Raw genomic sequence first — 24,742 nt, 5'->3', positions numbered from 1 at the left:
CAATTTGTTTTTTGGTTTAAATTCACACATTAGATAATACCGGTAACTCATGTAAGAATTACAATAAACTGATTTAAATTATATTTGATTCAGTGAAAGGTCGGAATATATTTGGAGATACACAATATATTTGAAACATTATTTATTAAAGGTTAAAAGTTAAACATGTATCGTATTTGTTGTAATAATTTTAAATTAAAAGCACTGATGCATCATTTTCAATTTTCCCTACGACAAGCAAGTAATATTTTAATGGTTTTAATACATGTGATTCTATTAAAGCAAATATGGTATAACAGACCACTTGGAATTGTAACTGATTCACCTCGACACATGATTTTGAAATTATCAGTGTATAATTTACAAAGCCTACAACACAACACACTATACCATAAAATATTTTAATTTTAAAAACACTTTTCTGTCATCTAAATTAAAGTCAAGTTAATGTTTTTCATAGTCGCTAACGCCTATTCAAAAATACAATCTTTGTTGGGTCTAGCAATAATTGGTAAATTCTGTTTTGACAATGAGCGTGTATCACCGTGAAAAAGGGTTAAATATTTTTTAAATGCTGACAACCGTATCTAGATTATCTTCCAAAAATTACTATTTTCCTATTTGAAAATCGAAAATTCCTATTTCACAACCAAAATCAGTGCTAAAAGGTGGTACTTATTTGATAGATCTGTGTTGTGTTTGCTGTCACTGATATTGGGAAATTCACAGATACTTTCAGCTGTACCACCAGGCTTCCTGATTGGTTAATAACTTGACCTATTAGTTCTAAAAATCATTTCACATTGAGTATTTACGTGCGACCGAAAAACATTTTTTTACATAAAAAACCAACAAATTGTTTCTCTACAATACTATAATCTTTATTGAGTAGCAATCAACATTTGTAACACCTCGAAAACAGTTGCCTGTGAAACAGCATGAAAATATTCCACTACTGTGGAAAGATATGTAGTTTGCGTGAAACTTGCTCTACACTTTTCATTATTAACAAAATTAAAAGCATTTTTTGTCAAACACTTGGAAGTACTGATAATTTTTTTTTTCAAATGCAGTTCTGTTTGAGATGCCTATTTTATAACTAAATGAAGGCCTCTCATTCTCTTCTGACACGTAAATTAAATACATTGCGAGATGTGTTAACAGTCAACAATAAATCAGAATTTAATACTTTGCTTAAAGATATGTTTGAAACGCATTTTATTTTAATAATTAATATTTCAATGATTTAAAATCATGGTTTGTATGCATTGTTTATTTGATATGTGCTTCTAATACAACAAATACAGTATTAGAAAAACATTTCCAATAGAATCACATAAACCAAATATTGCATTTATCGAAATCTGTATCATTAAAATATGACTTAATTTGACCATAGAGAAAATATTATATATGCAGGGACTACTAATGAAGTAATCCATGTATATACATATACAGCTATTCATTCTACGTCAACATATAGCATATGTCTAAGGTCTCAATAAATATTTTAATCATTGCAATAAATACAAATTTTATTTTATGACTTGTGTATGTGATATGCTTTTATAGAGAAAATATGGTACATTAAAATGTGTAATTTGCAATACAAATCTTGTGGAGTATCTATCCAATAATTAAGTAAATAGTTAATGATTTTATCAAATAAACATAACACTGAACTTATTTATCTCTTATATTAGTTTTTATTTAAATTTAATCACTGCAAAATTTCAAAAGTTATACAATTTTTTTCTTTTGAATATCATCCAGGAAATGGCATCAAATTGGTCTTGGTTATCCACCCCACACACTAACTTTATAACAACATATAATCTTTAAAAATAAATAGACCAAAATATATTCTGATAAAAGTCTGTCTGTTTTTTTCCTCCAAAATTTTGATGCAAGATATTATTTTGTGTGCATTTTTTTATAAATGTTTTGATAATTTTGGACCAAATGGAAATAATTTTCTAAAGCTTTCAGGTCATTATGAAAAAAAAAATTGTGGTTTTTATTTTATAAAGTTGACTTTGGCGATCAAAGGATTAAGTAAAATAAATTTGGGAAAGTGTGTTCTAAACAACAAGCGTGTTTTCAACGCCCATTATATTTTTTGCAACCCCAATTTGGATTAATTTCGACCAAATGCACATAAATTCAAACAATTTTTTGCAAACAAAACAATAATGTTGAAAATCTATTTTGTGAAAGCAGATAAAAAGTTGATTTTGGTCGCTAAACGTTTAAGCAAAGATATATTCAAAAATAAATTCAAAAATGGTATTGAACACTTGCATACAGAAAATTCAGCAAAAGTTACCCTGTAAGAATTGTTTTGAATCGGGGGAAAACGACGTAAGTATTCCGGCGATACAAGGAAACAGAGGTCAACTATGAAGGTCATCGAGCTACGTACCCATACAGCACAGGGAGATGACAATCTATAAAACTACATTTCATATAACACTAACCGAGCGACAAATAAACCATAATATGGCAACAGAACGGTCCTAAGACTATGGTACTGACGCCAAAGTACCTCGAACAGCGAGCCGATCACACCGATCGTTAGTTTCACAGCTGCCGCCTGATAAAAATGAATACAGTCTAGGCTGATGCTTGTCAACGCCAACGGGGCGACCCAGTTTACACCGGAGTTTACTGGAATAGAAATGTCAATTACACTCTGCAAAAATATGTCTATAGACACTGACTACGACTCATTTCTTGATCTAAAATCCAAATACAACAATTGTTTCCAACGCATCCACTTTGCATATTTACTAATCAATATGCAAAATGTGGACTCACTACTTGCGTTTCCCTGCGAAATCGTATCGAGAATCGCACGTGCTGCTTTCTGACATAAAATTAATTTAACTCTAAAACTCCAAAATAATATACCAACGAATCTCTGTGTTTTCCATATTGAACAGGAACTGAAAACTGTAAGTAAATTCAAAGCAGATCGGAAACAAACTGTGGACTGTATGGTTCCGAAATGCCCCGAACTGTAGGCTCATTCAGTCCTTGAAGGGTTGTCTGATTCGCGAGATACAAATTATATATCCAATGACCACAAGAAAAAACAGTCACAGAAACACAATGTTTGCGCCCATGTTTCTCCCAAACGAAAACAAGATACATACACAGTAAAAGACATAAATGACAGAGAGCAGCAAATAACGGGCTGTTAAAATACACGAGAAAAAAATGTACCAACCTCGGAACTACATCAGAGACTGCGCCATTGTAGCGTGGTGTTGTTCAAATTCCCTTTGCATCATGGGTAGTTATGCCGCGCAAATAACCACGTGGTACAAGTATCGGGTGGATAATTTGGCAGAATTTGACATAAAAACACGGTTTCGGCTTATATAATTACGTGCATAGCTAGTTTATACATCTAGTATTGTCAAACCGTCGGGATAACAGCTCAGGTCGGACACATTGAAGAAATACACAATGTGAAACTTCCGCTGACGCCCCTCGTTTGCATCTATGACGACATCACATTTAATCACGTGACCGTCAGCTGACCCACAACGTGGTCTAGCAATATGGCTGGCTATTTTAAGTGCAATTGCAATTGTACAAAGCATTCATAATTTTAAAAAAGACACAAAACTGAAGAGCACATTTAACATAAATTTTAATAGATAAAATAATGATTTTATTACATAATAATTTACAGTTTGATTGGAAAATAGAAGAAATGCAAAATATCCTCACTTGTTCTAACCTTAGTCATTAACTTGCATATTTATAGGCGTTTAATTAACGAGATATTACAGTGCAAAATGCTTTAATTACTTTTTTTCAATAAATAAAGGGTGTAATTCAAGACAACTAGTTGTAGAGGGGAACATCTTGAAACGTGATGACAATGGAATTTAACGCTTGAAAATAGATTACAGTAAAACGTCTCTCAAGAATAATTATTAAAGTCCTGTCTATTTTGCTGACAAAGCCTTAGATTTCATCACACTCAAAAATACTTGAAATTGATGTTTAACCTTATACATAAATATGGTTCAGTCCTTCAAGTTTCCAAAGTCTGACATCTACATTCCTTATCTCTCAAGCACACATGCCATCTTTCAAGTTTTTTACCATATGTAACAACTAGATTTGTTGTATGAGACATTAATTCCTATTATTATTATGATGATGTTGATTTTGTGTATTTGACAGGAGCTAGGATGTCAAGGAAACGATTCCTATCCACATTGTTTGTGGTTCCATGTGTTATTTGTTTTCACATGTTTAATGTTTTGTTATGTTACATGATAAAATGGAATAATATAATCATTGATTTTGCTGAGTGGAATGAGTAATTCCATGGCACACAAACACATATATAAGAACATAGATAGGATGTCTGGGAGGAAGGCACCCTGACTGGACTTGGTCAACGGAATGTCTTCTAATACACTAATTTTGTAAACAATTTACTGAGTTCAGTTTGGCAGAAAATAAACTCAGCATCAGGGGCTGGGCAAGATTCTAAATGAGGTAGACTTAAATGCTTCATCTTTACTGGCTCTAAGTGTAAGATTTACTGGAGTTAGTATTAGTCTCGCTAACTGACAGCTCCCATCCCATCCCTTTCTCTTGGTAGGGCTTTTCTGACATTCATCATTCTTGCCTTGCTTGCTAGTGGCTTCTTATAATTTATAGTATCTATGTTCTTCTTCCTGTGGAAGGTGCATGCTGCTCAGTGCTGCAACTGTCAAATAGTTTGTAATAACAAAAAATCAATCATTATACCCCCGAATTGGTTCAATGTATCCTCTGTGTTTTGAATTATACACCAGATCTTGTTGATCTAGGACAAATAATGCCAACAAGAGGACCTAATTTTTATGCAGATCCAACAAGGCAGTATATAGATTAATAATCAAGACATTAATCTTTCAATTAGACAGTTGTCACTTGTCATGAGACTTTTTCTGACTATCATGCATAGTGGCGACGGCACAGAGTGGCACACAGTCCCTCTATCACAATTTTGATAGAGGGATGTGATAGAGGGACTGTGGGTGGCAGGTGGTCGGTCTCTCTTCGAAAAAAAAAGTGTTAGGGGAGGGGGGGCGTCGCCCCCAAATCAAGTTGAAACTCTTGTATGTCAGAAACTTTCTTGTATGTCATCCAAAATGCAGGAAATAGCGTTTCAGAAGGTCTAGATTTCAAAATCAGATCTGGCCCCATGCGAATTTTGTGCCGCCGCCGCCTCTGATGCACAAGGAATTTGCTTGTAGACATAAAACTGCATGAAAAGACGAAATATTGTTAATATCGTTGCATACCGCAAGAAAAGACTTGCTGCATCATACATGCAGCCAGAGATAATGGAACAGTGCTAAATGGTAGCACAACTTTATTTTTAAAACAATTCTAAAGCTCCATTTGGCATGATTGCACTGATGCCTATAGTACTGAAGATGATCCTACTGTCAACGGTGGAGAATTAAGGCCAAATTGACTCTGCATTACAAAAACGACAATCCCTGGACATGTGTGGAGCCATCGTTGACTCATCTAATCCTTGAAAATGTTGACAGTAATTCACCCTGAATGAAAATTTGTCTATGTCGGACAGAGACTTCATCAGATTGCTAAAAAGTAGTCAATATTTGGGTATATCACATGTAGTAGAAGTATTCAAAGCCAGGGTTGACACATTACAAATGCTTGTCAGATTGAGGACCCAAATCCACTAATACTGTGTTTCTGAGAATAGGCTGAAACTAAGGTGAAAAGCTAAGACACTAAGCATTGATACTTAGCGAAAAGCTCACCTGTTTCAGACTCACATTCCTAGAGATAGATGAAAGCATTAAACTCCCTTAGATCCCCTGGGACAACAGCCATGTTGTCCAACTGCGGATGATCCTGAGAAGATGAGAGCTTAATTTTTCTGACAATCAACTGTCATGACCATTTCAATGAAGGTTAACAAACCAAACTATCTAGAGTCACTCGATCGTAAAAGAACCACATCAACATTGTATTTGCTGAAATGAGGGTATCCAACTTTCATAGCTATACAAGTAGAATGTGATGAAGATTAAAAATCATACAAATTCATATATTTTTAGTGGTATTCATATTTCTAAAGAAAAATGATTCAACATTAGATTTCACTTACAATAGACAGTAATCTGTTTACTGGAATGAACATGCCCCAAACAGGTAATAAGCTGGTATGCTTGTAACTCGTTTATTGACATTCCATTTGCTAAGGGATGGAATATAACAAGGGAGAAAGACCCTCACTAGGTACAAAACGTGCAATACTAAATGGCAATTAGGAATAATAAAGAAATTCGTGACCTTCAAGAAACCAAGACTTAAAGGATGAAAAGTATCCTGGCTTTCCTGAACCCATTGCCTTTTTAAAAACTTCAGAGACAAAGTTTGCATGAACTAGAACTTCTGTATAAATGTTGTTCACAAAAATAATGTATGATAAATCCAACATATTGATGATACACATTCCACCAAAAAATGAATAATTTTACTGGCAAATGAAATTACATCATGAAAAACGGATTTAAACGCATGATCATGGTAAGTTTTTATAGATCGTTGGTTGATCATTTGGACGACCCTTTATGGGAGTTTTGTATCAATTCAAGCTAGAAAATTGATTCATTTTATTCCTTCACAATCGATATCAAAATTGTCTATGATAATGAAATGACAAGCGATCCAAGGTACAATGCATAGTCAAAACAGCAGCCAACACGATAGTTCAAAAAGTATAGTGATATTGAAACTTTATAGTGAAGCTATATATATGTTATATAGATACAAACACTGGTATTGGTTATGTTTAAATGGCACTAAATCAAATAATTGAAATAAAATACTTCTTAGAATAGTTGTGTAACATATATAGTCAGATTTATTCACATGCTTGTCAGCATAATAGAGGAATTAATGCACAACTAAATGAATATTGAAATCCGACAGCACTGTTTCGTAAGGTACAAGTACCTCACTCATCAGGAGCTATCTGCTCTACATATACTTTGTACTTCATATTGAGCACTTTTGTGTTGGAATAATCGACTCCCACATCTAGACTATATAGTCAATTATAAGTGAAGAGAGGTCTGTGGTTTTCTAGATCACAAATTCCTGTAAGTTTATCATTGGAATATAATCACTAAATTCAATATTGTTTGTGGAAACACATAATTAATTTATTGTATAAGACATGATATATGCATGCCTCAACTTTTAAGATAATGTAGAGCAGTGTGTCATATGACGGTTTATGAGGCAAGGGTTTATGAAATATAGACCGGGTAAGACCTTCAATAGTTAAAACATAAACAGATAATCACTAAATATGACTCATCTGTCAAGCAATTTATGCAAGGCAGCATTCCTAATTACAACTTTATATTATAATCATTGAGAAACATGACCCTGCTTCAATCATCATAATATTGAGACAAATGAATAGAAATCAATCTATGTATGCCCAGAAGCCATGACCGCATTATATTTATCTGATTTGTTTACTTCATACTGCACTCTACTGGAAGTGAAACCAGGAACGCAGAAATATAGTAGAATTTTTGTCAACCGATCAATGGTTTGCTATATTACAGGTATGACAGAGCTAGTAACTTTAACATGATGGTATTACCACAACCCTGGATCAACATGACAAACAGAACGGGTGAACAATGATGAATTTATGAAGTAATGGTATATTTCCAGTGAAACACAGCACAATGATATCTGTCTGTTTCTTCAGGTTCAACATTTGTATCCGTGCATATTTTAAAGTTGCCATATATAGTACTCTATTTTCTTTGTGAATTAATTTCTGTAGTTGCAGTAATTTATATTCTTTCTTTGTGAACCAACATTTATCTGAATATACTTGTAAAGCAATTGTGCTCCCTCATTGGCTGATTTATATATTTATTCGTATACAGCCGAATTTCCACATAAATTGACACTTATCTAGTTGATCATCTTGAATCAAATCGCTAAACACATGTATGTGCATTTGCAAATATGTCGCCAAAGATGTAGATGAACGCAATCAATGTAGGCTTATCAGATATTACTGAACGAATGCACATTCTTATTAATCCAAAGATGTTTAAATGTAGGCATGTCAGAACTCTGGATAAAATGTGACAACAAAATGGCCGCTATCTTAATTCTGATCTGTAATGTCAATTTTGATCCTGCTGTTCAATGCATGTAACAAAGTATAAATGAAAGTACATTCATGCTTGACTGATCTCCAGAATGGCAGTGTAAGCACTAAAACGGCAGCCATTTATCAATCGCAAATCGAATCATATAACAAATGAGTGGTTGTATGTGACATCAGAGATTCAGCTTGTACATATCCCTGTAGGCGTACATGTTCGTTTTTATTATGTGACAGTTCCATGATTTTTTTCTCTGCAGGTTTATTTTCAAATGCTGGAATCATATCCTTAGCTTTATTGAACAGTTTGGTACGCAACTCATTCTTTTTGTTGAATTCCATCAGAAAGTGCATTTCATTCTCAATTAGACCTTTGTTACACATGTCACAAACCTTGTTGTTTAAGCGCGGTGGTCGTCGCGCAGCGCGTGTTCGAATTTCATGTATCCTCGGGGGCGGACATCCGGGCATTTTCACCGCCTGGCAACCTGCGGCGGTGAAAACAAAGGCCCAAAAACTTGCATAAAACGGTACTTCGGGATGATTGTTGAGACTCCTCTGAACAGTGCAACAAAATTAGCCCTACGTGTGTAACATATATAAATTTGGTTGTTCGGGATTACTTTAAAGTTGAGTTTGTGTTGTTTTCTCGAATTTACACCGGCGTTCCACAGCAGCGCGCACAGAGCCCATAGAAATGCATGGTACAGTGCAATCTCCCAGGCAGAGTTCTATTCCGCGAATATATACTTTCGGTGATCGAACGTGGAACGTCTGTGACGTAGCTCCGCCCCCGAGGATATAAACAATGTATTTTACACGCGTTGTATACGTCGCTATGAGTCCCATATCGAACAGGACGCGGCACGACGACGTTAAGTGACGTCATTGACTTTGACAGGATAAGTATTAACTGACCAGCCTTTCTGCCACAATGGAAGGTTACATAGATGATATAGCTGTTGCACAGTGTTTCACTATCAGTGTGTTATAATTTCTTTGTTTGTTATGCTGGAGAGAGACTTGTAACCTAAGGTATGTTAAATCTCAGACTAGTAATACTATAGTAATATTACTAGCCTGAGGTTAAATGAATTAGTATCTTGCACACACTTTAAGTTTGGAAGTGAGGTCACAGTTCTTTATACTTGGCCATAATAATAATAATAATAATAATTTCATTAACACTTACACATTCCCCGGAGGGATTGGCAATGGTTACAAAAGTTTAAAAAGGAATAAAAGATTACAAAACAGTAAATAGATAAAAAAAGCAACAAAACAATCTAAGCTAATACATTACAGATAATAGCAAGTATAAAATTATGATACTACGATAGATAGAAAACAAAATGCAAAACTCAAATAGTGAGAGAAAGTTGTCACTGGGGTTGCTGTCTTATTTCAAAACACTTCTTTAGGTACCTTGCTACGGGGAGTGTTAGGCCACTGTTGTTTAGCAAGGCTATGAATTGAGTCTTTAGCGGCAAATTTTTGAAGTTTTGGATTTTAGTTTTTGCTATTTCGAATAGGACATTTCTTTCGGGGGTATATCTTTTACATGACATCATGAGGTGATACTCATCTTCTACTTCATTTTTATCACAAAGGTTGCATAATCTATTAGCAAGGGGTATTCCTTTGTGTCTGCCAGTCTCAATTTTGAAGTTATGGTCACTGAGGCGGAATTTAGTTAAATTTTCGCGCATATCAATGTTTTTCAGGGTAACAAGGTATGTTTCGAAAGCAAAATTGTTTTTTAATTCTCTGTATGTTCTTAATTTATTTTTTTCATTTTGTTTTGATCGATTGTCATTATGTAATTCACTTTTCCAAGTTGATATGAATGACGTTTGTATATTTTTGTTGATTTGTCCTAATTCCCTTGCAGTTAGAGTTTCATCGCTGTCGATCAGGTGAGAATGGTTGATGTTATTTAAAAGGGAATCTATATTGGTGTACCATTTACTGTTAATTTCTTTATTTTCTTGGAAAGCTAGTTTTAGTAATGGATTTGACGAGTTCTTTATACAATTAAAATATTTTATCATTTGTTTTTCGATAAAAGTCTCCAATGGGTAACGTCCAAGTTCGCCGTATAAACCCATTGTTGTAGTGTTTTTGGATGTACCCAAAAGAAAACGAAGATAATTTATATGTACATCTTCATAGACAGGCCTGTGATAGGAGGAAGTTCATCTGCTGTTGTATGTGTTGTTGTATTAGTTGTTTATGGGCCAGCTGGTTAGCAGACTCGCAGGAATCTACAGCATCAGCAAAGACGAAATACACACACTACCTGAACTGACAGAGATCCATCCAAACTTCTTGTTCATTGTTAGAAGCTTTGTAGGTGACAAGTATGGTGAACAAAAAAAAAGCCAAGAATAGTAGATGTCCTGTGGTTGTTATTAGGGGCTTTATAGGGCTGTTAACCGCAGATACAGGGTTGTTGAGGGTATCAACATACATACATAGTATAGTATAGTAGTATAGTATATTTTATTTGACACTAAATAATATATTTTGTTACATTATCTGTGGTCAAAAGACATTAAATATAATAAAACACAAGTACACACACGAGACAAAAGAAAATACATAAATAACTAAAGTCTAAGTAAAATTACTTATAGTAAAATAAAATGCTGTCAATAAATTTGCTAGCACTATTGGTAATGAACCCATCTCTCGAACTTAAAATTTCTGTAAACATTTGTTGTTTTGATAGTTTAAGGATACTTTCATTATAAATGCTAACTGCATTCAGAAATTCAGTACGAGCATTTGTTATTCCAGTATGGTTACAGTCTAAAAGTGCATGGATTTCATTGCCAATAGCCCCATTGTTACAAAGTTGGCACTTTCTTTCCTCTGGAGGTATCCCTTGATATCTAAGTTTTTCAATTGGTAGGGTATGTGCAGATATCCTAAATTTGGTGAAGCTGGTTCTATGTTGTGCATTTTTTACTTGATTCAAATATGGTTCAAATTTATATGTAGGTTTGAACTGAGTGTATGTACGTAATTTATTGTTTTGGGTTGTCTGGACTGTTGGTAGCCAAACTTTTTCAACATAATTTCTTTTAATTTTGACTTAGGCAGAGTATTGTCATCAGCATCACCAGTTTTACTTATCTCCTGTAATTTATTTACAAATGTTGCCCATGTATTACCTTTGATTTTGGTTTCTGAGATGTAAGCACAATGTACTAAGTGACTGCAATTGCTGGTGTTGTTTTCAATTCTTTTCTTGTATTTAAATAATTGTGCACATATTTCAGTAATAACAGGATAACTTCCAAGTTCAGCTCTAGAAGCAATATTACTTGAACGCCTGTGCACTCCTAATACACTCTTACAGAACTTAATGTGAAGTTGCTCAAATTGTGATCTGTCATTAAAGAGATTATTAACAAATCTTTTTGTATCAATTTGATCATCCTGTTTAGATTTGTAAATCTTGAAGGTAAAAGCCCCCCAAATGTCTGAGCCATACATTAAGACTGTATTTTTAAAAAGCTGTAAAGCATTACTAATAGAAAGAGTTTGGTTATGTAAAGTGATAGTTTGCCTAAGAATACCTAATGCACGTTGTGCTTTCATCACCAGATTTTCAATGGCAAGTTTAAAATTACCATTACTTTGAAAAATGATACCAAGATAGTTATATGATGTAACTACTTGGATTTTGTTATCATTTAGGTAGAAATCCATTTCAATTAGCCTACCTAATTTATTAAATACAATAATTTTTGTCTTATTGATATTGACTTGAAGTTTCTACTTTTTGCAGTACTGTTCAAGTTTATCAAGATTATTTTGCATTCCTGCACTTGTATCTGAGAGTATCACAACATCATCAGCAAAGAGTAATGAATTGATTGATACACCTTCCAGATTCACAGGATTTGAATAAATATTTTTAGAAAGATCATCAATAAAAATGTTAAACAGGAGTGGGCTAAGATTGCACCCCTATTTTACACCAGTTGATGACAAAAATCTATCAGTGCAACCATGTGTTGTTTTGATTGCATATTTTGTGGTAGAGTACATTGATCTTATCAAGTGGAAAAATTTACCCCCGACTCCTACTTTCAGTAATTTAAACAACATGCCTTCCCGCCAAACACTGTCAAAAGCCTTTCGCAGGTCGACAAAACAAGCATATAGATATGCTTTATTCCCCTTATTGGTATATTTATTAATGAGTGATTTTAATATGAAAATACTGTCAGTTGTACGATGGTTCTTTCGAAAACCGAATTGCTCATTTTGAATATAGTTTTGGTTGTCCAAATATAATTGTAGTCTATTGTTAAGAATAATATTAAAAAGTTTTGAAATGGAATTTGATAAGGCAATTCCTCTATAGTTGTTAACATCTGTAATATCCCCAGCTTTATGCAGTGGTACTAGATAACTAGTGTTCCACTCAGTTGGAAATCTTCCACTTGATAAGATTTGATTGAAAAGTTTGTTAATACAAAGTATAAGTGATGGCGTGGAGTATTTGAACATCTCGTTGGTTATAGCATCAGGACCAGATGATTTTCCAGTTTTTAGTTTGTGAATAGCACCATTAATTTCTTTAATGGTAATCTTTTTATCAAGATCAGGGTTACCACTTAGTTTAGTGATGCTCTCCTCTAGTGCTGTCTGTACTTCTAACTCAGTAGCTTTGTCAGAAGTTCCAGACTTTACGTTATAGAGGGAAGAGAAATGATTAATCATATATCATATATTAATCATATATTACATATATCATCTGACATATCCACTAAATCTTGGTCGGCAGTGAAAACATTTGATAATCGAATTTATGTTTTCATGTTATGATTGGCTAATGTTGGGGTAGTGTGTGCTACAAGTTATTTCAAACTACATGTCTTGACACAATGAGAGTGGCGTAGTAATTAACGCATCTGCCTGCAGTGATGAGGCTGTGGTCGTGAGAACAAATCTCTGTTTCATGTTGTTTATATGTGGGTTTGTTTGCATGCACAATTATTCTAGTAGAACACATAACGTCATAGACGCGCACGTGCCTGCCACTCGCTGGGCCTGTTGTCTGTTTCGTAAATCAAAGTAATTGTAAATATTCACAGCTGAAAAATGTTATTGTTTACATTTTGTTTATGTACGGAAATAGTCACCGGCAGTAATTAGTGCAAGTCGCGATCAGGTCAAACCTCATACTTGTTATTTCCATTAGAAAAGCTCATTGAATTGTGGGTAAATCGATGTTTATTAACACAAATGTCGCACATGCGCAGCGCGACGACTGCCGCCCTTTAACACAATATAGTAAAATCGAGTTTACAACTTATCACGTTTTCAGAATTATCACACCATTCGTCACCCCTTACAATAGTAGTATAATCCAAAAACAGATGTTGGGAAAGGTGAAAATTTACACATAGTATCGTTATTTTGTAGCGGACTTCTTTTGTGAATATGTTATAATCATGCAGTTTATAAATGATACGTTTGGGTATTAATTTGGATACAAGACAATTAGCGTATTTGAGGCAGATAATAACCTCGCATCTCCCAAACATCCTAATTTCTCCCAGAGAGGTTTTATATCTACTACCAAATACCCTCATTTGCCGTTTATAAGCTGTGAATATTAATAGATGCCTGCAAGTATTTGACACAGTACAACATATCTGTCTACTCACACTGACCTAATAAATAATAGGTTGTGTCAAAATGATCAACTATTATTTGTTTCATGAGTCAGTATGTGTACACTATCAATTCAACAGCATGTAGGAACATTCAAATGCTGGGCTGGCCTATATAGTCTGGGGCACACTTGTTTATGTATCGTACACTATCAATTCAACAGCATGTAGGAACATTCAAATGCTGGGCTGGCCTATATAGTCTGGGGCACACTTGTTTATGTATCGTACACTATCAATTCAACAGCATGTAGGAACATTCAAATGCTGGGCTGGCCTATATAGTCTGGGGCACACTTGTTTATGTATCGTACACTATCAATTCAACAGCATGTAGGAACATTCAAATGCTGGGCTGGCCTATATAGTCTGGGGCACACTTGTTTATGTATCGTACACTATCAATTCAACAGCATGTAGGAACATTCAAATGCTGGGCTGGCCTATATAGTCTGGGGCACACTTGTTTATGTATCGTACACTATCAATTCAACAGCATGTAGGAACATTCAAATGCTGGGCTGGCCTATATAGTCTGGGGCACACTTGTTTATGTATCGTACACTATCAATTCAACAGCATGTAGGAACATTCAAATGCTGGGCTGGCCTATATAGTCTGGGGCACACTTGTTTATGTATCGTACACTATCAATTCAACAGCATGTAGGAACATTCAAATGCTGGGCTGGCCTATATAGTCTGGGGCACCATGGCGTGTCGTACACTATCAATTCAACAGCATGTAGGAACATTCAAATGCTGGGCTGGCCTATATAGTCTGGGGCACCATGGCGTGTCGTACACTATCAATTCAACAGCATGTAGGAACATTCAAATGCTGGGCTGGCCTATATAATCTGGGGCACCATGGCGTGTCGTACACTATCAATTCAACAGCATGTAGGAACATTCAAATGCTGGGCTGGCCTATATAGTCTGGGGCACCATGGCGTGTCGTACACTATCAATTCAACAGCATGTAGGAACATTCAAATGCTGGGCTGGCTTATATAGTCTGGGGCACCATGGCGTGTCGTACACTATCAATTCAACAGCATGTAGGAACATTCAAATGCTGGGCTGGCCTATATAGTCTGGGGCACCATGGCGTGTCGTACACTATCAATTCAACAGCATGTAGGAACATTCAAATGCTGGGCTGGCCTATATAGTTTGGGGCACCATGGCGTGTCGTACACTATCAATTCAACAGCATGTAGGAACATTCAAATGCTGGGCTGGCCTATATAGTCTGGGGCACCATGGCGTGTCGTACCATTTATTTATTTTATTGTTTCTGCAAATGCTAATCCTCACAGGTTGTTGATATTCAGTAACTGCAAAGCTACTTGAAAGCATTATATCTGTTTTCAGAAGGTTTTTGCATAGTTACCGATGCTCAATAGCCCAGTGAGCGTATACATTGCTATAATTACAACTGAAGATAGTGTCTTACAATATGTCACTACAATTGTTCAGCTGCATTACACACTGTATATATTTTATAAATGATTGTCTTTGAATGTTAAAACTAAACATATTTATCTGGCATACAATGGCAATGAATTCATCTCATGGCTAGGGTTAATTATCACTAGGGGCACAGCTGTCACAGCTGTCAAAGTTCCAATCAAACACCTGAATTTATCAAAAAAATATTTTACAACTTCACAGCATTGGAGAGGTGGCATTTCACTGGCATTTTTGATGTTTTGAGCAATTTCACTGGGTTTTAAGTTCACAAACTTGGCAGGAAAACAATGAGTTCTATCGGTATTATACATATTGACAAGGATTGAGTTATCTATAATAACCAGTGATTAATTACTGCATTTACAGTACCAGATACACTAAAACTTTAAATCTCTCTACAATATTTAATTCATAAAAATAATGTTAAAATGTGCCAGTGGGGGGGGGGGGGGTATGAGAGCATCACCATAGCAACTGCATACAGTAACAGTTGTGAATGCCGCAAACATCATTCATTTCAAATATATTATTTATTTGAGTATGTTTATTTTAATGTTGACAGACAAAATGTTGTACTGAAGCTCTTACTGGAGTTTTTACCATAAACTCGCCTTACCTCACCACTGCTTTGTGTAAAATATGTGGTTCAAAAGTCTATGTATATGTATCCATGTCGGTAGTTTTTTGTTGTAATCTGAACACAAAAGGGGATTTTTGTGATTATTGACACCTTGTGCAGATTCTACATTTAAATCATTCACATGTGCTGTAGGGTAAGCTGAAATGCGTCTTTGTTATTGTTCAGAACTGCGTGAGGAGAGGTTACTGGAATGAAAAGTTCAATTTAGTGGAAACTGGTGTCAGCAATATAAATCTTTCAGCCTTTAACAATAGGATGTTTTCATCCAACGAAACACATTACCGGTATTACTATATACTCTTTCATTTATTTTAGAATGCATGCAAGCAATGAATTATGTATGAATTACGGTATGCAAAACTGTATAAGCACATGTTGCAAATGAACTATTACATTATGTTCAACAGAAGTGTGTGAAGGTGGGCATTGCTGCTCAAACTGTGTGTAAATATACACATTTTAAATAAGTTACAATCACAGTATTTATTCAAATCTGAATATCCTCTTATACCTACAGTTTGTATATGGTCAACATTATCGAAAGTGTGTAGCCAAGAGTTCAACGATGAGGCCATAATCTTAAAAAAATAAAAACAAGGTAACGACACTAAACCATCACAATCAAAAGAGGGCACTGTTTATGTATGTGTCTGTACAGTAAATGCATATCCTTGACTGCAACAATGCCCAATATATTATAGTTATGCATATTAATGATGTCACATGACTACATATAGACAAGTCATATCTCTTGGGCATCCTTCATTATAGCACTGGTTACATGTCTATGCCCAATAATGGACATTTTAGTTATACATACAAGATCACATTACTAATTTATACAAAGTAAGTAATTATTATGCATGTTTTAAACCATGAAGTTAGGAAATCTGTTGATTATTCAAAAGCAAAATGTTTCATTGTAATGTAATTAGCTGTACTCTGTACATATTGGGAACACCTATAAATTGCCAGTGGTTAATTTATGCATATTAAGGAATTAGTATGCACAAAATTTAACCCTAAACATGTATACAGCTTACCCCAGGGCAGCTATGTACTAAGTTTCATTGAAATCTGATGAGTTGTCTTATGATATTGTTGGAAAAGCTAAACAAATAGATGATTATTATGCAAAATAGGTAATTAATACACACAGATTTCAACCTAAAACAAATCAGGCCTGTGCATTGTCCCAAGTAGCAAATTTCATTGAAATTGATTGAGTAGTTCTTGAGATAATTGAGCAGACATACATGCATATAAACAGATGCATTGCTTTGCACATGGGAGTCAAAAATTGAACATACAGTATTGAGAAGTGGTTTTATTAGATGGCTTTGTGATTTAATTTCTGGACCACTATATGGTAAATACACAACTTTAGTATGCAACTTCGACTGTTGCCATGGTAACATGATATAAATATTACATCCTGGGCAAGAAATTGTCACTGTATACAGTAATTGGCAAAAACGATAACCAATAATAATGAAATACAGTAATCAATAAAATACTACACAACATGACATCACTGAGAGTATTAAAGTTGATGGTTTGAACAAGTTTAAAACAATATTTGAATTTTCTTATTTTGTGATACAATCACTAAGATGAAAAGAAATTCAATTCCAAAGGATCCACTGAAAAGTCGCTATGACAGTGATTTGCTCTAAAATTACAAATGCATATTTTGAGTGATTCTATACAAGTTCATTTTTACATCACTGAACTTTCAAATAACAGGAAGTTTGGTATATTTTTCAGACAAAAACTGATAGTTTATTGCATTCACTGTTAACAGTAACTAACACTCTACAATCAATCATTTTGAAAACTAAAGAAAAATTAAATATTATTGTCAATGACTGGGAGGTCATGTTGACCCAGATCTTATTTACATAAGATGGCAGAAAGTTTTCACAAAAAAAAAACATTCTTTGCAAAATATTCATACAATAGGATTTCTCAAACTCAATGAATTGAGCATTTATCTAATTTTAAAATTCAAGAGAAAAAAGTGTGAACACGAATCCATCAAATGAAACTCAATGTACATTTCTCTCATTTATCTCTTTCATAGCTTGTGCTCAGAGTACATGTGTTACAAATAAACTCTGAAAGAGCTGGATGAGAATTGAATTTGAAATCTACATCACTTTATAGTAAAAAATAAAGATGAAATACACAGCCAGCAAATATTGTAATCTATATTATATTGCATACAGTAGACACTGATCAGTATTTCTTAAAAACACTCTGATGCAGAACCTGTTTGATTTGTATACATTAAAAGTGTTATTACACTGCATTTACATTTAAGACTTACCTTTATTCTAAAAATAAGGTCACAGACCATGGGCCACACAAAGCTAAAACTACCCTAGATATCAGTGGTCATTGGCCACACAAAGCTTAAAGTACCCTAGATATCAGTGGTCATTGGCCACACAAAGTTTAAACTACCCTAGATATCAGTGGTCATTGGCCACACAAAGCTTAAACTACCCTAGATATCAGTGGTCATTGGCCACACAAAGCTTAAAGTACCCTAGATATCAGTGGTCATTGGCCACACAAAGCTTAAAGTACCCTAGATATCAGTGGTCATTGGCCACACAAAGCTTAAAGTACTCTAGATATCAGTGGTCATTGGCCACACAAAGCTTAAAGTACCCTAGATATCAGTGGTCATTGGCCACACAAAGCTTAAAGTACCCTAGATATCAGTGGTCATTGGCCACACAAAGCTTAAACTACCCTAGATATCAGTGGTCATTGGCCACACAAAGCTTAAACTACCCGAGACATTAGCAACACACAGAGCTAAAACCACACTTATGTATGATTGGGTTAAAAATTAAATATGTTGATGCTAAAAATAAGAATCTGCATGCCGCCAAAATTAATAGCTACATGGCAGCAAGCTATGCCCGGCGGCGGACCAGCCAATGTTAAATTATTATAGATTATTTACATGTGTTTATATGCAGTCACAAAATATGGTAATTAAATGGGTACCAATACAAAGTACCAATTGGACATGTGTAAATCTCAATAGTGTTATTTGGAACTAATGTAGGTGGAAAGATAATACTGAAGTGTACGAGGTGAGCAGGAAATTACTTGCATAGACATACAGTATCAGTTTGTTGGCAACTTAAAATGATAATGCCCTTCAAACGTGTCTGGACTATACATAGCAATAAAATCCAGACAAAATTAAAACTATTTTTTAAACATAGTTGAACTCTGGTGACCTTGCCCTTTGTTATATAATATAATTCCCTTTATCATAGTTTGTTTCAATATAAATATGCATTGTCATAATTAATTTTGAATACAAACAAGTTTTGGGGTTGAACCAACAGTGGGGAATCAGTCTACCTAATGTCCTTAAAAGATGTAAATATCTTACAAAAACATTGGTGCCTTATTTGTTTAATTATTTTAAGGGACATAATTTCCAGCGTTATTCAAGTAATTCAGATATTTTAGTATAAAAACAAATGTCTCATTGCAAAAAAAAAGTGCTGCATTTAGATGTGAATAGATTCATAAAACATGCAAGATAACAGAAAATTTTAGCTGGCTTTAGTCCAAGTATTTTGTACAGGTGTCTGTCAAAAATTAATGATTCACTGAGACAAATATGAACTGCCTCATTGTGTGACTACTGTATTATATGAAAAGTAAAAAAAACACCCTTTATGAATAGCTATCATGTTGCAAGTTCTGCTTTGTATGCAAATCAACTTAAATAGTTAGTTGGTGTCCAGTGGAGGGAGAAGTCAACGATACTGTTGCCTCCTGAGAATCTACATCTTCAAACACAGCAATCTTTGAAGTGCGTTTTTAAACTAGTATTATGAAAACTCTATCATTCTGTTCTAATAGCTGAAATATATTCTTGTGAGTTTTCATTTGTCGAATGAACTGTTTGTCAAATACAGAATACATATATTTTAGAATAATTTTCTTTTTAAAATGTGGATAAAATGTTTTGCTTTTAATGTATTTTTTATGTATTGTTTTTGATTTGATAACTTTGAACTAAACAGATTTTCTATTACCTTCAGATCTTGATCAAAGTTTGGCACTCAGTTCATAGGAGTGCTTATATTAATTTTCTGACATCTTGTTTTCTGTAAAGATTGTATTGGTAGGTTTGCAAATGTGTATCAGACTGTGCAATCTCTCCATGAGTTGGTTTTGAAACCCAGTATGGGATTCTGAGATACATTACCAAGGATATTATTACAAGATAAATCATTTGCTTCATTGAACACATACAACAATGCATATTTCCGCTGAGATCAGTGACCTTTGATGTGTATCACCAGTGATCAGTCAAGTAGAAACAGTCAAAATATTTTATCAAATTTTCTCAATTTTTGCATGATATTTTCATACAGGACATCTGTTGTTCAAACTCAGGGAAGACTTTATACTGATGAATAAGGTGACCAAGTTTGATAAAGTTTGGAATAGAATTAGTAAAGTTATTATGCACACAATAACAATTATTAACGACAACGACAACAACAACAACGACAACGCCGGACAAAATTTTCCCCCTTAATATACCTTTCCCTTCCATCTTTGATGGTACGGGCAAGGTAAAAATCAACATTATTTAAATAGCATTGCCATGGTAACAACAACAAAAACATTTTACTGTCAACATTATTAACATTACCATCTCTATTCAGAATGTTTTAATGATTTGTGAGCATAATAGATAATCCCCTCCCCAAGTGATTTCACACATTGTCATTTGCATCTTATACCCATGACAGGTGTCCACAAGCATGATAGCCTGCAATGCAATATCTCTTTATTCACAGGGTATAGGTACATTTGGTAATCAACCACTTCATTTTGTTGCTAGGTAACCAAAATCAGTAGATAATTGATAAGTTGAAAGCCTGAATCAGGACTTGTAAAAATAAAAAAAAATTGGGTGTATTTTGTGCAGAATGGCATTACGGGTTGAAAATAATTACATAAGATAAAAATCAACAAAGTTGCCAGAAAATGTAGATATATATATATATACTAGGGAAAACAAAATCAATTAAAAAAATGATATAAAAGGAATAATACCTGGTGCTTAATATTTAATAACTTCTCTGTAATAGAAATCTCATAAAAGTAGGCGTTGTATCACGGAAGGTATTATATAGAATTGTGGAATTATCTACAAATATTCGATTGTGACCTTAGAAAATGAACTGGACAATACAGAATGTGGCCTGAAATGAAAATATGTCAACTAAATTATCAAACATGGATTGAAAAAATCAGGATATTCAATTATTATGACCTGAATGAAGAAATCATGGAAATCAGAATGACCCCCAATTTTCAGTTTTGCAATATTTTCCCCAAACCTCCCTTCAAGAGATTGATAACAAGATTTTGTCTCTTTAGTCTTTTTTAAACGATCCCAAACAAGACGAAACAAAGATGACAGAAACAGAAAAAATTCACAAAGTGTAAATACTTAATTAGTAATCAGTGGCAATACAACAAAATTTACACATTGCTATACAGGCAGTTTAAAAAGTCAAATTTAAAATAGAGTTAAATTTTAAGAAATAACAAACTAAAACCAGTCAGCTGCTAAATACAAGGTATTGTCATTCCCAATCACTACTTCCCTACCAAATAAGGTATACACTACCATATATGGTCTCAATAGCTTTATATGGAATAAGTTATAACAAACCATATATGGGAGTCATACCAAATAAGGGATCATCACTTTAGCACTAAATTATGCACATAATTAGCATTATTAAGCATACTACTAAATATGGCATTGTAGTGTTGCATGCAAATAGAGCACCATAAAAAGTATGCACATCATTAGCATTATTCAGCACACTACCAAATATGGCATTGTAGTATTGCATGCAAATGGGGCAACATAAAAATCATGCACATCATTATTCAGCACACTACCAAATATGGCATTGTAGTATTGCATGCAAATGGGGCTACATAAAAATTATGCACACCATTATTCAGCACACTACCAAATATGGCATTGTAGTATTGCATGCAAATGGGGCACCATAAAAATTATGCACATCATTATTCAGCACACTACCAAATATGGAATTGTAGTGTTGCATGCAAATGGGGCACCATAAAAAATATGCACATAATTAGCATTATTCAGCACACTACCAAATATGGCATTGTAGTGTTGCATGCAAATGGCACCATAAAAAAACAAGTTTGACTAAAAATAAAAATTATAGAAAAATGTGAAAAATCAAATTAAAATATTCATCAACAAAAAGTCGGACAGAACTAATGATAAGTGTACAAGTCTGCAGCAAATGAAGGTTTTAATTGTATTTGTCTTTTACCACTATCATCAATTATTCATGACATCTAGAGGTCAAACATTCTGGTTTCTGGAGGTAAGGTCAATAATTCTTCAATGACAACTGCTTGCATATATTTGAAAAAGGCAATTGAAAAATTCTCGTTTATTCACAGTGAATATGGTGGTCTAGAAAGTACCAGGATATGTGACTTTCAGGGGTCATGCATAAGGAATTTCTGCCCTAGAAATCTGCATATTACTGAATAGACTGGATTACTCAGCAAACATTGTGGTAATTCACACCACAGATACATTCATAATACTAAATATGTTTTGCAGCTTAATGTTCAGTTACATATCCTTCCTGTACATCAATTACATATCTCTGCTGGGTCAGAAGTTGACTTGACTATTCACAGTAATACTAGTATTGATTATGGTATATTTTCTACGTAGTTTTCCGGTACAAGTCCAATCTTGCCATTTAAGGTTCCTTCTAACCATCCTGGTTCCTTGGATGGACGAACTGTAAATGAATAACACAGTTAAATACATGAATATAGTATCATATAAAGAAAATGTCACATCACCTCCTGTTCTTGTACTTTAATATAAGACAAACAAGATATTGTTAATGACTTGATCATTAGGCAATGTTATTCATGTAAAAAATAAAGTAATATGCATCAAAAGCATAATTAATAATTTAGAGTGAATAATTGGTTGGTCTAGTAACAAAAATTAGATGCATTAAGTGACACTTCCAAAATCGTAATATATGGTCAGAAATTAAACAGGATATGCTAGTCATGCATTTTTTGTATCCAAACTAAATTTCATTTGTCCAGGCTTGTACGAAACATGAAATGAATCATCATGGACATGTATCTCATAATGTTTATATCAAATTTGAATGAAAACCTACAAATCCTGTCCAAGATACCACATTTTCAAAACAAGTCATTGTTAATGATACAGTCCCCATCAAACATTATGTGATCTGACATATCAATTTGATGCTGATGAAGTCATTGAGATTAGATTGAAACCATTAATAGGAGATGCATTTGTAAAAAATTATGATTTAGTGCTTTTACAAGAGAATTGGACATTGGGCAGTCATATTGAATCAAATTACAAAAATAATGTTCATGTTGATGTATCCCCTGGTATACTATCTTTGAACAAAATTTAAAGAGAAACAGTCATTGCATTCAAAAGAAAGTAGGCTTGGGTACCATGAAAAACAAAATGGCCGCCAGTCAGCCATATTTGTTCGAATCACAAAAAAAATATGACGTACACCTATAACCCAATATGTATGATCAACATATCAACTTTGATCTAAATTGGCCTAGTCATCTCATGATTTAACGCTTTTACAGGAAATTTTGGCGTCCATCAGTTATATTGAATCAAATCACAAAAATAATGTTGGTACAAATGTATACCTTGGTATACTATCTTTGTACAAAATTTAGACAGAAACCTTCATGCCATTCAAGAGAAAGTACCATGGGTACCATGAAAAACAAAATGTCCGCCAGTCGGCCATATTTGTTTGAATCACAGGAAAAGTATGACGTGCACCTATGACCAAATATGTATGATCATCCTTCCAAGTTTGATCCAAATCGGCCCAGTCATCTCTGAGAAACAGCTGCGGACACGCTTAGATATCAGAAATAGCAAATTTTACATCCATTTTTGCTCCGATCATAAAGTAACTTGACGTGCATATGTAAGACATTATGTATTGTCTTCATGTAAAGTTTGAATGAAATCCGTCAATGGGTGTCCGAGATATAGCTCCGGACGTATGTACGTACGTACAGAATGAACCCAAATTAATAGTCCTCGTTTTCGGACTTCGTTCGAACAGGGACTAAAACAAGATGAATGCCAGATGGCCATCTTTGATCTGTTTATGAAACAAACTGACATGGACATGTATTCCAATATGTATGATGTGCCAAATATGATTGAAAATGAGTAAATTTTTTTAATTTCAACAAATCTCCAAACAAGAGGTATGTAAATGTACGGAAAAACATTTTGTAATGATTCAGATTGCAGTGCAGTTTGCCGGTGAAACGTACCGCTATCTGCAGACTGCACGCCACGTTCTGGGTCATTTTGTCATTAGAACTATGAATACAATGACTCTGTGGAACGCTGTGAATTACATCCTGTCGCAACGCTTTCCCCCCCAAATAATTCACCAAATGAAACATCTTTGCGAGAGAGTTCGACTTTTATTGTGCTGTGTCAAATCTCTCCACATCTACCATTGGTTGACTGTCGAAATACCTTTGATGGTTCACACAACGTTTCAAAACTGTTTTCTATTTTCCACTGTAGCAACGCTCAACTATATAAATCATAATGTTACTGTGAACTCTC

At 34.2% G+C, this 24,742-nt stretch overlaps 2 protein-coding genes across 3 annotated transcripts in view; both read right to left on the bottom strand.

The window, feature by feature from the left end:
• Positions 1–3,499, bottom strand: part of LOC102804467 (uncharacterized) — a 55,787-nt gene extending 52,288 nt beyond the window's left edge. Inside the window, exon 1 of the mRNA XM_006813698.3 lies at positions 3,230–3,499. The gene's annotated coding sequence lies outside the window, so the exon portion shown is untranslated. The remainder of the gene's footprint in view (positions 1–3,229) is intronic.
• Positions 3,500–17,311: 13,812 nt separating this feature from the next.
• The window catches only part of LOC144352636 (rho GTPase-activating protein 26-like), a 140,910-nt gene continuing 133,479 nt past the window's right edge, over positions 17,312–24,742 (bottom strand). For both annotated transcript variants that reach the window (XM_085498157.1, XM_085498158.1), the window contains one exon: positions 17,312–22,865. In XM_085498157.1, coding sequence (XP_085354283.1) covers positions 22,774–22,865 — 92 coding nt within the window. In that variant the 3' untranslated portion in view covers positions 17,312–22,773. The remainder of the gene's footprint in view (positions 22,866–24,742) is intronic.

Source organism: Saccoglossus kowalevskii, chromosome 4, assembly GCF_978046115.1.
Source record: "Saccoglossus kowalevskii chromosome 4, keSacKowa6.1, whole genome shotgun sequence".
Classification (NCBI taxonomy): domain Eukaryota; kingdom Metazoa; phylum Hemichordata; class Enteropneusta; family Harrimaniidae; genus Saccoglossus; species Saccoglossus kowalevskii.
The sequence above is the reverse complement of the archived record's forward strand: the minus strand, read 5'-3'. Positions and strand labels throughout refer to the sequence as shown.